Below are 15,174 nucleotides of genomic sequence, written 5' to 3'. Positions count from 1 at the left end.
AAGAAAAAAGAGAACTTTGCATATCGATTGTTGAAATTCACAGGCTACACCGGAACTTTGACGGCCTAACGAGTGCTAGTATTACTATGAGCTTTTGTGATCGTATTGTACGAGCACTTTATTCGGCCATTGAAATTATCACTTTGAGTTCGTAAATAAACGAATAAATTCCAATTTTATGTTCTATATTTTGCGCATAAGCTCGGACAATGGAACAGTAAAATAACAACTGTTTTTCATTTAACGACAAATTCCACTGAGCTTAATGTTATGGAAATAATAACAAAAACGGATTGAGAACGAAACAAATTGAAATTTGTGCTCAACATTCCAATGGGAGTAAAATAGGTAAGGAAAAGGAAAATGGTTTCATGAAAATTCAAATAAACTAAACGGCCGAGTGAAAAAAAACCGAGTTACACAAAACTATCTAACAACATTTAAACGTTGACCATTAGTTTTATTACGTACCTACATATTTTTTTGTTTCGGAAAGTTTCGATTTTGTTCTTTTTAGATTACTTATCTTGTAATCGGTTTCTTGATTCATATCCTATTGACGGAGCGTTAACACTATCGTCGACCGTCATATTATTATTATTCTGTTTTATTTGTGTATATACTTATAGGTTATTCGTATTTATATTACTGGCTTATATTTCCTTTTTAATTCTATTTTATTAATGTTCTAGTCCGCCCTACTCGTACGTTTTTCACCTTTTAGTGTTTGTTCCTCTCTCATTTCTCAAAGGTAAGCTGGAAGAGATCTCTATTAGGAAATCCATCCTCCTACGTTCGGATACATAGCAGAATGTCCAAGTCCAAAATGAGCACTAGTGCAAATCGCAGAAGGAGCAGGTAGTAAAACGTGCTGATCGCAAAATGTGCAAGTAGTAAAAAAGATCACGAAATGTGAAAATCATAAAAAGTGCAGATCGCATAATGAGCAGATCGCAAAATGTGCAGATCTCAATATTATATAATGTTATAGATAGAACCTTAAAAATTACTAATTTGACCCCCATGTATCGGCCCGATTCGAAGAATGAGATACGGTAACGATAAGTTCTGGTTTAGATATGTTCTCATTTAGATATCGTTTATATGTCGTATAATTGACAGAGAAAGCTCGATTCGAGAAACCAATGTCACTTAGACTTTAGAAATATCGTAGATAGATCTTATTGGCATCACAGCAGAATCTTAATAAACGTCTAATATAATTTTTTTAAAGATCTTTCCAAGATCTTAAAGGTGTCTAAATTATTCTTCGAATCGGGTCGCATGTACGTTTTGTATAAAACACTCAAGTTTGGCAAGTAGTTTACGAAATAGCATCAGTTAATGCTTTCTTTATAATATTCAATATCAAATACCGAATTAACTTGACGACTGAAGATTGCAATTAACAGCTTTTTATCAGAATAAATTTCTTGTACAACGTAATGGCATTTATATTTCAGCCACTTAATTGCTGAAGGACACAATAAGCCGAAGGAATAGCTTCAGCCCAAATTTGGGCGCAATTCGCCGTTCCCGTGAAATTAGCAAAAGCCAATAAGACGAATGACTCAACATTGACCTGATTTACTTCGTGAGTTGTAAGTAATATGACGGTAATTTTATAGTAACTACGCGTTTTCTTTCACTACATCGAAAGCTACGCAGTTAAATATAAAGTTGTGCATATTTTGAAATATTAGCAAATAATTGGATAGCTGTTTTAGAATTTCTTAGATACCATAAAAATCAATACCACACTTTCTTCGTCAGTTTCTAACTGTAGGTAATTGCCTGTCTATCAATTGTCTAGAAGAAGTTATATAGACTCATTTGAGTAAAAAAATATATGGCTTCTCAACGCAAAATCAAAATACCTTCAAGTGCACAATTAGCCGCATCAAATAAACATGTTATTTGAGCTTGATTGTTTTGGCTCTCAGATCACTTTTCTGTTTAATTCATAAGCTGTTGAATTTTGTGAGGTGTTTACATTTAAGCAGCGTGTTCACGCTGAAGTTCTAAATATTGCACTGTGTTGATCAATAAATACATTACTATAGAGGCCGGGAAACGATGGGTTGTAGGCGAAGTTGATATAGACGGCCGAGCGTAGCGAAGTCAGTAGCGATACGCATCTGACAACCCCGTTTCTCGTCGAGATTTGTAGAGTGCTTTGCTCAAAATTGCAATGAAATATAAAAAAGATAAAAGTAAAAGTTAGTCAATTTGCTTTATTCGTTTACACAACTAAAAACATATTACAAATCTACTACTATTTGATGGTTGAATGCCAAGACGCTGTGTCACAAAACCAAAAGAAAGTTGCTTTACAGACCTAGGTGTGTAAGGCTGTATGAAATTCCTTTGGATATCATCTTTACTCATCACACCGGATACGTAGTATTTCCGGACCTATTTTGAAGTAAGTCATATCAACATTTCATTGCAAATTTGAGAAAAATAATAAATATAAATATACATACATGTACCTCGATATTGATGTCTTCAATTATTGGAAAATAAAGTAACAAACAAAGAGTCCACGTGAAGCCAGACGCGTGTCTTGGATTAGGGAACATAATCCCTCTGAAGCTAGACAACAATGAAACCTATAGCGCGGTAACGCGCTCATGGTGTTTACTTTGAAAATAACTAGGTATATTGCTCAAGAAAATATTCTTTGGTTATAATGAACAAACATGCGTTTACTTGTCTACCGTAATAGATTGGCCCTTGTTTATTGTTTAATACGTAATTCAGGTAGAGAACATATTTTCGAATAGCGACACAGCTTTTTTGTGTGAACTTTTTTTTTTAATTTCAGGGCCTTCAAAGTATCCAACGAACCGATCAAAGTAGATTATAACTCTATGTTAGTGCTTGAGACTGGAGACCTAGGCTCTCCGAAATATGTCACGCGAGTGACTAAAAGACGTGATATAAACCGTAAAATTAGCTCAATAATAGATTATAACTGCTAGTAAAAACGGGCTACTTTATTTATTTTAGTGAATTTCCGAATATTTCGTCACAATTGTATCTTACCATCTTCTCGGAAATCCTAACTAGAGTAAATAGATATTTTTATGGAAATGTTAGCAAGAAATATTGCAAAGTAGGTAGATATCGTATATACTTTGTTTTTAAATTATCATCGTATTGTGTTTTAATATAAGTAACTGAATTATTTTAATCAGTAATACTCGTAAAGTAGATACAGGTTGCTATAAGTACCGATAAATAACAATTACGCAAATCAAATGCGGTATACGGCGGGATTGATACGGATAGCTTATCAGGAGACACGTTTGATCAATATCTGAATAACAGCAGCTTTTAAATATAAAAAGATCCTTAATGGTAAAAACGTTTATTACGAAACGTCGTAGTCGAATACAAATTCATGAATCCACTAGGTAAGCTTATTTTGGAAACCAATCAATTGAAAGGTACACGGAAAGAATATGTGTAGTAACTTTTTCATAAAATTAGATTTTAATCTTAAAATGCAGAGGCTAAGAGCTATGAACTATTTATATTATATCTTCAGTTACCACCGTATGATAAATTAATAGTTTTTTTTTAAAAACATGTTCACGAAATTTACGTACAGTTTTTCATCGTGCCAAACTTTCAAAACGCGATTACTCAAATTACTAAAATAAATAGACATTTTTCCGTGTAGTCCGTGTACCCTTCAATTTTAATTAAGTTGCGGCTTTTATATGTTTCTTATTTTAAACAGTCCAGCAATATAAGATATGTATTAAATTAATATACCATAATGTGCTATTATTCTAAGATGTGTGTGCCTAAAAGTTTCTAAACTTTTAATAAAGAAACTAAATGATATGAATCTAAAATGTTATAGTTTAAGAGGGACAGTTAGAATTTTAGTTTCCGCATTAGTTACGCATATAATATACCGTATACAAAGTACCTAATAGTTCATTTCGTAACTGGAACGTAATGAAATGTATTAAAATATTTTACGATGCTTGCTGACGTAGATACACTTGACTCAGGTCCATTTGGTTAATTTTGAAATAGCCTCGCATCCATAAGTTTGCAACGACTCAACATATTCTACTTGTTGTTTTTATTAGATACCAATTACATCCACCAATTACCAAATCAAAATAGTTATCACTATAAATATTTTCCCAGCCGAAAACCGCAAGATTTTACTAAAATAAATATCATTGAAATATCATTTAAATTGAGTTAATAGGCTATCAAGAGCCGCTAATCGTCCAAATGCTATTAAATGTTCGTAACCATGACACTGGATGGTGGACTATTCATAGTCAAGTCGGACGATTCACTCCGGCGGCCCTACCGGCCTTGTCTAAAAATACACCGTCTCACTCTGTCGCCAAGAACTAGCCCAGTCCTCTTTCGTGTACACCAACCTTATCACTGAAAATGGCTGAACGATTACAAGATAATCGACTAACGTCAATAGTCCCACATGATTCAGTGTTTACAAAGTGCAAATTTGTGTTTGACGTGGTGTAGTGCAGCGGGTTATTTCTAGGATGTCATCTACAACGTCACTCGCGGGAAAAAAATGTTAGTACTTATTATTAGTTGTGTCTGGTTAGTTTGCTAAATTAGTCTGGCCCAAGATACGTTTTGTGTTGTATATAATTTGATTAGCAGTCGCGCGCACCTGTAGTTCTTTCTGTGAAGGTGTCCTTCACACCGCGCAAACTATTGAATGAATAAACAAATGAAGTTTTCATGTTATAATAAGGAAGTGATTATGATTATACAATGTTGATACGGAAATATATTTATTAATAAACAATGTTCGGATGTGTGATAATATTAAGTGTACTTATAAGTGTTTAAGTTGTTTTGAAGAATGATGCCTTTGAGTAAGTATCTTTAACTAAACATGATTTTCTAAGGAAAATTAAAAAAGATCCTCTTTTAATAAAAAAAAAATCCTCAATACGGATTTTTAACTAATTGCTTCGTTGTCGATGTAGGCTATCAATCATAGATACCCTTATTCGAAATCCATACCATTTAGTAGACTAAATGGTATGGATTTCGAATAAGTGTTACCTTTGAAGTGTTGTGATGAAGGAATATATTCTATTGATTTATAGTCGTTTATGTGACTGCTACATGATGAAAGGCATCATAATACTGGTGAGTTCGTTCGTTTCATAATAGGATTACATGAATGTTTAATGCCTAATAATGTACAGTCACCTACATTATGAGCTAAATAATTAAAATAAATAAATATTTGGGGACAATCTTACACAGCTCGACCTAACCCCAAACTAAGCAAAGCTTGTACTTGTATCTGTATTTATCACACAAATAAATGCCCTTACCGGGATTCGAACCCGGGACGATCGGCTTCATAGGCAGGGTCACTACCCACGAAGCTAGACTGGTCGTCAAGAAATATATGATTAAATTAAGTAAATTCCTAAAAGGATACGAGTATATATTAAATAATATTAATAATATAAATAAATACATGAAGTAGCTGAAGCTGTATTTGTTCTAGGCCAGACCGGTCGTCAATCGTCAATGAGCTCTCTGTGTTCCTGAATCGCATGTTACGACCGGCATTGCGGCATCGTTATCTCGTCTCTCGTTCGTCGTTTTACACGAAAGTGATGCTATAGTTAGTTTATAAACATCAAAATAAACAAATTTCATACAAAGTAATTTCAAGATAAACTGAACGTCAAATGGCGGTAAATGAAAACTTTTTCACTCATGACACGCAAATTTATTGTTTTTTATTCAAAGACAAACTGAGTTGGCTCCAACTGCCATATACACAGATATATTATATTCTATTGTATTAGCATTGCAGAAATACTCGTATTCGATTTTTTGTCAGTTTCACAAAACTCTAGTAAATAAAGAAAACTTACAACGCAACGCCCATCCAATGTCGCGAGAATCGCAAAGGAATTTATGTTTAGAAGTCATGAAAACAGTAGGTGACAGATTTTATACATAATAATTTTAAAATGGAAAAAAGTAAAAAGCAACAACAGAAACACGGTGTTCTATGAAGCTTGCCTGCTTTGAATAAATAATAATAATAAAATATTCGGTCGCAACCAAAGTTGTAGATATATATTACATGTATACGTATGCACACATATCTTAACGCCTATATCGTGGAAGGTTAGGCGAGCCGAGATCGTGAATGTCTACTTGCTATGTTTCTGGCTTACCTCTTTCGCTTTTTTCAAGTATAAGGCACAGCATAGCGGATGTTATTCCAGATTTAAAGTCAAGCCCAACTGGGGAAGTACTTCCACCTTACAAAAAACCGCAGCTCGCAGCCGAATAACACTAGACCCTACTCATATTACTCATACCTAGTGATGTGTTCCTGCCTGTAAGTAAGGTTGCCAGAGCTGAACGAGGGTGCGGACTTTTTATAATTTTCCATCTCGCATAATACATACTTCTCAATGCTCTAGTGTCTTATAAAAAATACGAAGAAAAATGTATACGTAACTGTCGTAGCTGCTAAAATTACAGCAATGAACTTGATGTTTTACGTTGATTGTTGTAAAACGTTTGTATGTATTTGAAATTTGAGTGTAATGTATTTGCTAATAAAAGTAATAAATTTAATATGACACGCTTTTGCGTGTACTTAAACCAATACAAGTTATATCAAAGATAATTTTACTTGATTTTAAAAGACTCAACTCTAAATATAAAAAAAATATTTTTGCTACGAAAATTTTCGCTCTGTTCAAAGTTAAGTTATTGTATTAGGTGGAATAATAATACATAAAAGTATAATGTAGGTTTCTTCAAAAATAGAATAAAATATACTTAGTGTAAGAAATCTACTTAGCTATTACTCGTATTGTGCCCATCATCTGCAGTCAATAAAGCAACCCTATTTTACAATGTTTATTTTCCAGTGGTTCTGGGTACCCTGCTGGAGACGGATCACTACGAGAGCCTGGTGAAGGAGCTGACATGCACCAAATGCAACAAATACATGAAACCGCCTATCCATTTGTGTGTAGACGGTCATAGCATATGTGGACCTTGCTTTGAAAAGAGCTTCCAGTGCCATGTATGCAAGGTGAGTGTACCATTTTATATAAAACTGTGTTATAATGTTTCTTAGTCCTGATATTATAAGTCAAAACATATTCACTGATACGTGGCTAGGCTTCCACCAATTGTTACCATAATTGATTCCTTGCAAATAAAAGCACCTATACGCCCACGACGATTATGGTTTAGATTGTTTATCGGGTGAAATTGATTTAATTGTATCTATGTAATTAGATTGAAGGCGTTCAGGCCCAAGTCAGCTAAAATGTAAATATCAATAATAAGGAAACTGTGATAATTTCAGAAAGAGTTCTCTCTCATCCGGCCGATGGTGCTGGAATCTCTGGCCAACAAGGTGCTTTTCCCCTGCGTGAACAGCGGCTGCCCGAAGCACGCCACGCTGCCGCTGCTCGAAAAGCACACAGCGCATTGCCAGTATCGCATCATCAACTGTTTCATGGCCAGAGTTTATGGTACCTAAACATGCAAACTTAATATAATTCTAGTAATCGGTGACCATTCAATGATTACCACATTATTGTGCATCTGGCTAGTATAAGAACAACGAACAACAAAATCATTTTCCAACTACTCCTGCCACGATTGATCCATTCATCCCATCATATTCTCGATAGGTTATTTCAATAGGTTAGGTTATTTAGGCGTGTCCTCTGATCAAAGATGACATCTCCCATTTTTCCTTGCCGCAAGGGTGTAACAACAACGCTGTGTCAGACGAGCTGCTGAAGTCGCCATCCAAATGTGCTTTTAAACTCGTGCCCAATAACACCACAGACTTACCTATAGTTAGAGCTGCCAGGAATTAAAAGTGAACGCATAATCTTTTTTGCAGGAGAATGCAAATGGGAGGGCAGAGCTGGTGAGTGGATGGACCACTGTTTTGCCGAGCATAAGACTCGGGTCACCGAAGTCCCGTTCATCACTGTGAAGGACAAGTGGGACCCAAAGAGGACGGAGCCCGTCCTCAACTATTTCTTACTTAAGTGCTACGAGAAGGTGTTCAACGTTTACCAAATTTATGATAAGAGGGGAGGTAAGTTTTTATTTTTATTCTAAGGATGTGAGGCTGAACAATAAAAATTCGTTCGTAATAAGACAGTATTTTCAGAAAAGTGCTTTCAACGTATTTGAAAAAGTATCTCACGAGGGAATTAAAAAGGGGTTGAAAGTTTGTATTGGGTTCGTTTTTTATGCAAATTACTATGTAGAATGTACACTAATTACGATTATATCAAAAGTACGAAAACTGGTTCTGGTTTAAGACAAAATATTTCGATTTAGGGACTTGAAACTTCGTAGAAAGACATTCTGAGAAACAAATGTTAAGTGTATCTATAGGCTACGGTAGCCGCTTACTCGTAGGCGGGCTGTATGTAAAAAAATGATCCGATTATTACATTACTATAATTTTAAATAAGATCAAATAAACACTCAAGTCTGAAGCATACAAGCCGATATTTTACTGCAATACTTTATTTTTAAATTAAATTTCCCAAAACACCAATATTAAAGCAATTTGGTGTTTCCTCGAGAGTCGAAACGTAAAATGTTTTGGTGAATTTAACCAAATCATTCTGACAGCATCAGAAATAACCTGAAATTATTATTTTCTTTATTTTCAGGAAGAATGATGTGGACAGTTTTGGTGAATGATGAGCACGCTGAGAAATTCTACTTTGAAGTTGATATATTTTTACCAAGTCTGCCAAGTAAAAGAATAATGTATAGGTAAGACGTGACTGAATTTTATAATAGTTATGTTTATTTGTATTATAGTGTCACTCGCTAAGCACAGTCGCATTATTCTTGCCTGTCACAATGCCTGTCACGTTCTAAAAAGTATGTAAGTGCGAAAGTGACAGGTATAGTGACAGGTGATATAAATGCAACCATGCTGCCACCGCTGATTTGCATTTGTGTTACATGTCATATATGTATGACAAATTTGAGTTTCCAGGGAGGATCCAAACAGCTGACTTTTTCAAGCAAACTTTAATGGCACTAAAATTATATAGACCGCGAGCCAGGAACAATTTCCATGACCAAGTGGTTAACGGCTAGATATGATGAACCCTCGTGGACGTCAGCTGCCGCTCCGTAGGTGGGTTGAGGAATGGCAGCCACTGACGTACATAACGTAACGTAAAAAAAAATGTCATCGCCTCCCGTTTGATGCTTTGTCAGTTCAGATGCTGTTGTTAGTTAAAAAAATCGTCAGCCGTTTATATCGCGGTGTTAACAACATCAGCTGGTCACATGAACATGTAGAAAATAAGCGCTATACCTTTTATGACAGCAATAATGAATCATGAAACTTTGCATGTAACATTTCATCAGGCGTAAACGCCTGAAAAGCCATCAACGGATTACGCAATTTACACATTACGCATAGTTTGCCGCACATAAAGCTGTAAGGCGCATATTTTTTACTTGTTCATTTTACAGCTGACGGTCATTCCACCACGATAGAAACGGCTGACGGTTTTTTTAGTTCATCAAGTATCAGCCGGGAGGCGATGACTGAACAAATATGCTCCTGGCCCGCGATCTAATAGAAGAAAAGTCAACATAGACATTAAAATCTAAAAAATATGCATTGAATAATACGATAATACTTACTTGGTGACATTCAAACACGTCTAAGCTCTAAGGAAAAAATAATAATAAAAGTTAATTCAGGTCATAATACTTGATACAAACCGATTTGTGTTAAGGTGCCGGTGGTGAGTTATTGAAAAATCATACCCCTTTTTTAAGATAACAATACGGTTGCCAGAAATTTAGTAAACAACCTTGAGGATTTTTAGGGACTTCAGCATTCGAATCCTGATTTTTTAACTTTCGCACGATAGAAAAAAAACACGAACATAGGTCTAAAACGCACTTTAAAGTTTAAACATTTGTCACAATTTATGCCCAATAGCTAAAAATATCAATATTGCTTCTAAAAATGCTCAATTTTCATTTTTGAGGAAACTCAGCGATTACTTTTTTCTTATTTAAAACTTATAACAAATTAAATATCAAAAACAAGATATCCGCAGTCCCGAGCTCGCACATTTTTTCTCGCTCACGCTTACGCTCAGTTACGCTGAGAGAAGAACGCGGACCTACGGGACCTTAATTCCCCATGCGTCTCTTAAATTTCAAGTAAAATATATATGGTTAATTATTCATCGTACGCGTAATTTTTCATAAAAAGGGAATTTTCGCGTAATTTCATTTGCATAAAAAATACCCGTAAAGCCGACGTACCGACCCTAATTCACCGTGTTTATCCCAATTTTAAACTCTTTCCCTAAGGAGCGTTTAAATAATATAAATAGGCCAAATCTCTTGAACCACTCCAAGATAAGTGCAAACTGAAACGAACCCGCCATATTTATGGCTTAATCTTCCGTTTGTTAATGATATCGCATCGTTTACCAAGTTTGCTGAAAATTATGTTTATTTCCTTGGGGAGAAATGAGTATATTTTTGTAAGGAAAATGATTTCAACGCGGAAATTTAAATGTTGTCATAATAATATTTATAAACCGAGCTTGTATCAATACGTGTTCACAAAAAACAAAACTTTGATCATAGGCTTTTAATATCCAGAGGATTGTGGATTCCCGCTTCTCTATATAAACGTGATCCTCATATTCCTCTCTGAATATACAACTACTCGAAAAATAACATTATTCTAACAGGTAACAATCACAAACCAAACTTAAAACTAACTACAAATATAAACAAGCAAGAACTAGAAACAAAAATAAAATAAATACATTATGAAAAAACGGAAAACTCCCCAAAATGCTGGCGACACTCCGGACTCTGAATATTGACATTCCGGAAAATATTGTTACACAATTCCATCTATGTTAACCGTAGCTATGCCTCTTCATTTCTTTATTTTTGATTTTTTAATTATTATAAGAGTTAGGAGCGAATAACAAAACCTTACAATTTTTTAAAAGCTCCTAAATCATAATTAAAAAGTGGCTGTGACATAATCGGACAGACAGACGGATATGACGAATCTATAAGGGTTCAGTTTTTTGCCATTTGGCTACGGAACCCTAAAAATCGAACACCAGAAAACAAACGAACGATAATAACTATGGTAAATATTATACAATGATCTGTGTAATAATACATTGTATTGTGTAAATATGTATTCAGAGAGGAAATTGGGATCTACGTGTGTATGGAAAAGCAATTGTCCACTATCATCTTAAAGAAAACTCAATTGTATTTTCAAGAACATCCAAACTTTAGTAACATTTTAAGTTTTCGCGTTTCGAAAGTTAGGAGCGATGTAATAGGTATTATATATTTACAGTAAATATGGTGCTACTTTCACCACTCGTTGCTAATTACATACTTTCCGCACTTGCATCGTAAATAATGATTATACGGCTGTAACAGAAGACGTAACAAATAGTTCATTACGAGCTCCGTATTATAAGATAAAAAAGTTCATACTACTGGATATATTATCTACAAACCAAAGTGACAAATGGGGTCATAGTCATTATAATATAAGCAGTAATATGTATAATATAACGAAGCAAGTGTGCATGAGAAGCTCGTCGTGTAGTATAAAATACCTGGGAGACCGAGCTTTACTCGCAAATCCCAGAAATAAGACCTAGCTAGATCGATTTTTCGCCCCCGAAAACCCCAATATAGCAAATTATATCGAAATCGTTAGATCCGTTTCCAAGATCCAAGATAAATATAATAAATAACAATAAGACGTAGTGGCATATACAGTGTGTAACAGAACGAAAGGCAAAGAAAGAGACCCATTAACGTTTAGGTCATACTGAGCAACTTTTATTATGGGACAAACACTGAAATCGCGAAAAAAATTGACTATCCCATAGGAAATTTCAACATCAGACCAGCAAAATGTATGAAACAGCATTTTTTTTCGCGATTTCAGGGTTTGTCCCATACTAAAATTGCTCAGTATGACCTTTAGGTTCGTTCTGTTAGATACTGTATGTACATTTAAAGCCATCCTTAGGATCTCTTATGCTTGATATATATATAAAAAGTAGGTATATAATATATAAATGAAGATAACTTAAGTGATTGTCGGCCCGATTCAAACTTTAAGATACGTCAAATATTAGGTCTAGATACGATATGGATCGGATATGTCAATATCAAAAGTGACGTTTTTTCAAACATAAACATCACTTTTACCACTAACATATCCAATCCATATCGTATCTAGACCTAATATTTGACGTATCTTACAGTTCGGATCGGGCCGTGTAACTTTACCTGTAATACGTACTTGTTTTAAACAGACGTCCGTGTAAGTGCGAGAAGGACGCAGACTTCCTGGAGCACACCCAGAACGTGTACATTCCTGTAGAAAACGTGTTCTCCATGCTGGATGAATCAGAGTCCATGAACTTTACTGTTCGGATTGGTAAGTTTCACTGTTTACGATCAAACGTCAAAGAAACTCATTTATAACCTCTTCGTCTGTGGTTAACGCCGTACGCTGCGTACTGCTTATCGCTGTATTTTCATAGGTACTGGTACATCGTGACGTTATGCAACGCACATCATCAATCCTAGACTAACGGCCCGATTTTAAGAATGATTAAGATACGTATAAGATCTTGGAAAGATCTTTAAAAGATCGATAACTAAACGACATGTCAAAATTGACGTTTATTTCGATTCCGCTGTGTTAAAGTGACATTGGTTGCCCAAATCGACCTGCTTCTGTCAATTAATTATACGACATACAAAGGATATATAAATGAGAACTTATCTAAACCAGAACTTATCGTTATCGTATCTCATTCTTCGAATCGGGCCGTAAGGGTTGATTAATAATGAAATATTAATGTCTAGGTTTCAAGTTACAAACATGACGTACTTATTTGTTATATTTCTTATACCTACTCATATCTGGTAAATGGATACGAGTATCTTATTGACAAATATATGAACACGACGGTTTTGTCGAAGCGTGAGAAGGCACACTCAGATGTATATATTGCAATTATATTATGATAGATGAAGTCACATAGGCTCTAAGCTCCTGCAACAACAGTTCTGCTACGGGATTAGATGATATTCGCCCATTACACCTAAAATGCTCAACTATATTAATAATTAAGTAGGTATTAATCGATTTCACTTTTTTCTAGGCGAGGTGGAAAACTTGGCGCTACTGGAATCGCCTTCAGTGAGCGAGAGTCGCATCCTTCTACACGACGACGAAGAGATCCTTCATATCGACAGTTAAATTACATACCATACCATAACATGTGTATGAATGATTATTTTAAATGATACAAACAGTTGTAACTTTATTTAATAAAGTTTCGTGAAGTCAAATCATTATTATTGCCTTTCAAATTTATTGAGACAAAATGTTATTTTAAGATTACTATGCTGTACTCGTAATCTGACAAAGTTGTAGGTACATTGTCATCGTACAATAAAAAAATATACCAACAATGTTAAAAAAGTTATATAAAAATATAACAGTTATACCTGACTGCGTTATTTTACAAAGGATTTTCATTTCCCGTGCTAAAAAACTGTATAAACGATGGCTTAATAAATCAAATGTTTTAAAATATACCGATGTACGAAACATTCACTACACGCTAGCATACATGACCAAACATCACAAGTTCGAATATCTACAGATATTATTAAAGTTAAAATGGAGAAATCACAACTTTATACTCCAGAAATGGTTTTGATGAAATATGAAATTTTATAGCTATTTTGCACCTTTCATGTCATAAACTATCATAAGTCATAAGCTATGTCAGGTTGTTTAACGATATTACACATTTAATAGCTGTGGTTTATGCCGCCATATTTTCGTTATATTGCCTTCTTAAGTTTAACTACTCACAAATAGTTATAAACTTATCCTAAGTTCGTGTACAGTGTAATAATTAATTTAGACGTTTGACTGCGATTTTAAAAGTAGTTTAAAGTATTCTTTACTTAATTTGTAATTTTTTTAATTCAATTTTAGACTGATATAATCTTCATTTAAACGCTATGCACGCTATGCTATGAATACAACCACATACCTACTAAAATAGTGACACAAAATATGGTTTTTGAAATACGTGTATACCATATTTCCATTCAATTTCCTCACCGAAGAATTATTCCAGACGGAATTATTTGAAATAATTTTAACGGAATACCATATATATATGTGGTACTCGTATATGTATGTATCTCAAAAACTATATTATGTGTCACTATTTATATGAACTACTGCACTTTTTTTATAAAAGGAGTGTCAAGAACAAGTATTTCAGTATTTTAGAGTTCTAATTCTTTGGACTAGTCTTGTCTAAGTTTCCAGCGATTGAGTGTCAGTCAAGCGTGAACTAACAGCACTAAAGCGACTGAACTATTTAGATTGACTTTTTAGGGATGTGCGCTGGACTTCTATTGATTGAAATATTTACTTTAATCGCAAATTCGTTTGTATTCGTTAAATTTGAGTTGTATATTTATATATTATATTATTTGAGTTGTATATTTATTATATTTCAGCATAGATTTTAGCAAGCTTGCTTTCGAGTTCGTCCTTAAAACTTTTATCTCAGTCCTTAACGAATTTTGATATCACACGCAAAACAGACGCACGTAGACGCCAGTTATCGAGTTGCGGAAACCTGCCCATGCTACAATACAATACAATTTCATTCACTCTTAAGGTGACAGTCCATTTCTGACCGCAGCTGCACTACTGCTCCGACATTACTGCAGCGGCCTGATCGTGTCGGTGTTATTGTCAATTTCCATAGTAAAATCAATGACAGTACCGACTGCACGTAATATGGTAATTTTAACGTATTTCCGACCGCAGCTGCACTACTGCTCCGACATTACTGCAGCGGCCTGAATACGTCAGTGTTATTGTCAAATTCCATAGTAAAATGATGACAAGACCGACTGCACGCAGCATGGTGATTTTTAGTGTTTCGTGTACATACGACAGCAACTGCAAACCGCACGTCAAATCTTTACAGAAATGTCTTTGGTCACAGATATTAGTAGCTCTAAGCAAAGAGGATATAACCACTACAA

At 34.6% G+C, this 15,174-nt stretch overlaps 1 protein-coding gene across 2 annotated transcripts; it reads left to right on the top strand.

The window, feature by feature from the left end:
- The first annotated feature begins 4,333 nt into the window (after nucleotides 1-4,333).
- Nucleotides 4,334-13,449, top strand: LOC133523646 (zinc finger TRAF-type-containing protein 1-like). Of its 2 annotated transcripts, none has more exons than XM_061859320.1 (7): nucleotides 4,334-4,575; nucleotides 6,927-7,093; nucleotides 7,373-7,541; nucleotides 7,922-8,122; nucleotides 8,712-8,817; nucleotides 12,396-12,520; nucleotides 13,254-13,449. In XM_061859320.1, the coding sequence occupies exons 1-7, from the start codon at nucleotides 4,542-4,544 to the stop codon at nucleotides 13,349-13,351; spliced, it is 900 nt and encodes a 299-aa protein (XP_061715304.1). In that variant the 5' UTR covers nucleotides 4,334-4,541; the 3' UTR covers nucleotides 13,352-13,449. The 2 variants fall into 2 exon arrangements, with proteins under 2 accessions (XP_061715304.1, XP_061715305.1); XM_061859321.1 differs by lacking the exon at nucleotides 4,334-4,575 and adding an exon at nucleotides 4,602-4,883.
- The last annotated feature ends 1,725 nt before the right edge of the window (nucleotides 13,450-15,174 follow it).

Source organism: Cydia pomonella, chromosome 12 (genome assembly GCF_033807575.1).
Source record: "Cydia pomonella isolate Wapato2018A chromosome 12, ilCydPomo1, whole genome shotgun sequence".
Lineage (NCBI taxonomy): Eukaryota > Metazoa > Arthropoda > Insecta > Lepidoptera > Tortricidae > Cydia > Cydia pomonella.
This window is presented reverse-complemented; position numbering and strand designations above follow the sequence as displayed.

Excerpts from the sequence above, each read along its gene's own strand:
- LOC133523646 (XM_061859320.1), top strand. The coding sequence starts at position 4,542 with ATGTCATCTACAACGTCACTCGCGGGAAAAAAAT. Across the intron at positions 8,123-8,711 it reads AATTTATGATAAGAGGGGAG|GAAGAATGATGTGGACAGTT; the intron begins GTAAGTTTTTAT and ends CTTTATTTTCAG. Across the intron at positions 8,818-12,395 it reads AGTAAAAGAATAATGTATAG|ACGTCCGTGTAAGTGCGAGA; the intron begins GTAAGACGTGAC and ends TGTTTTAAACAG.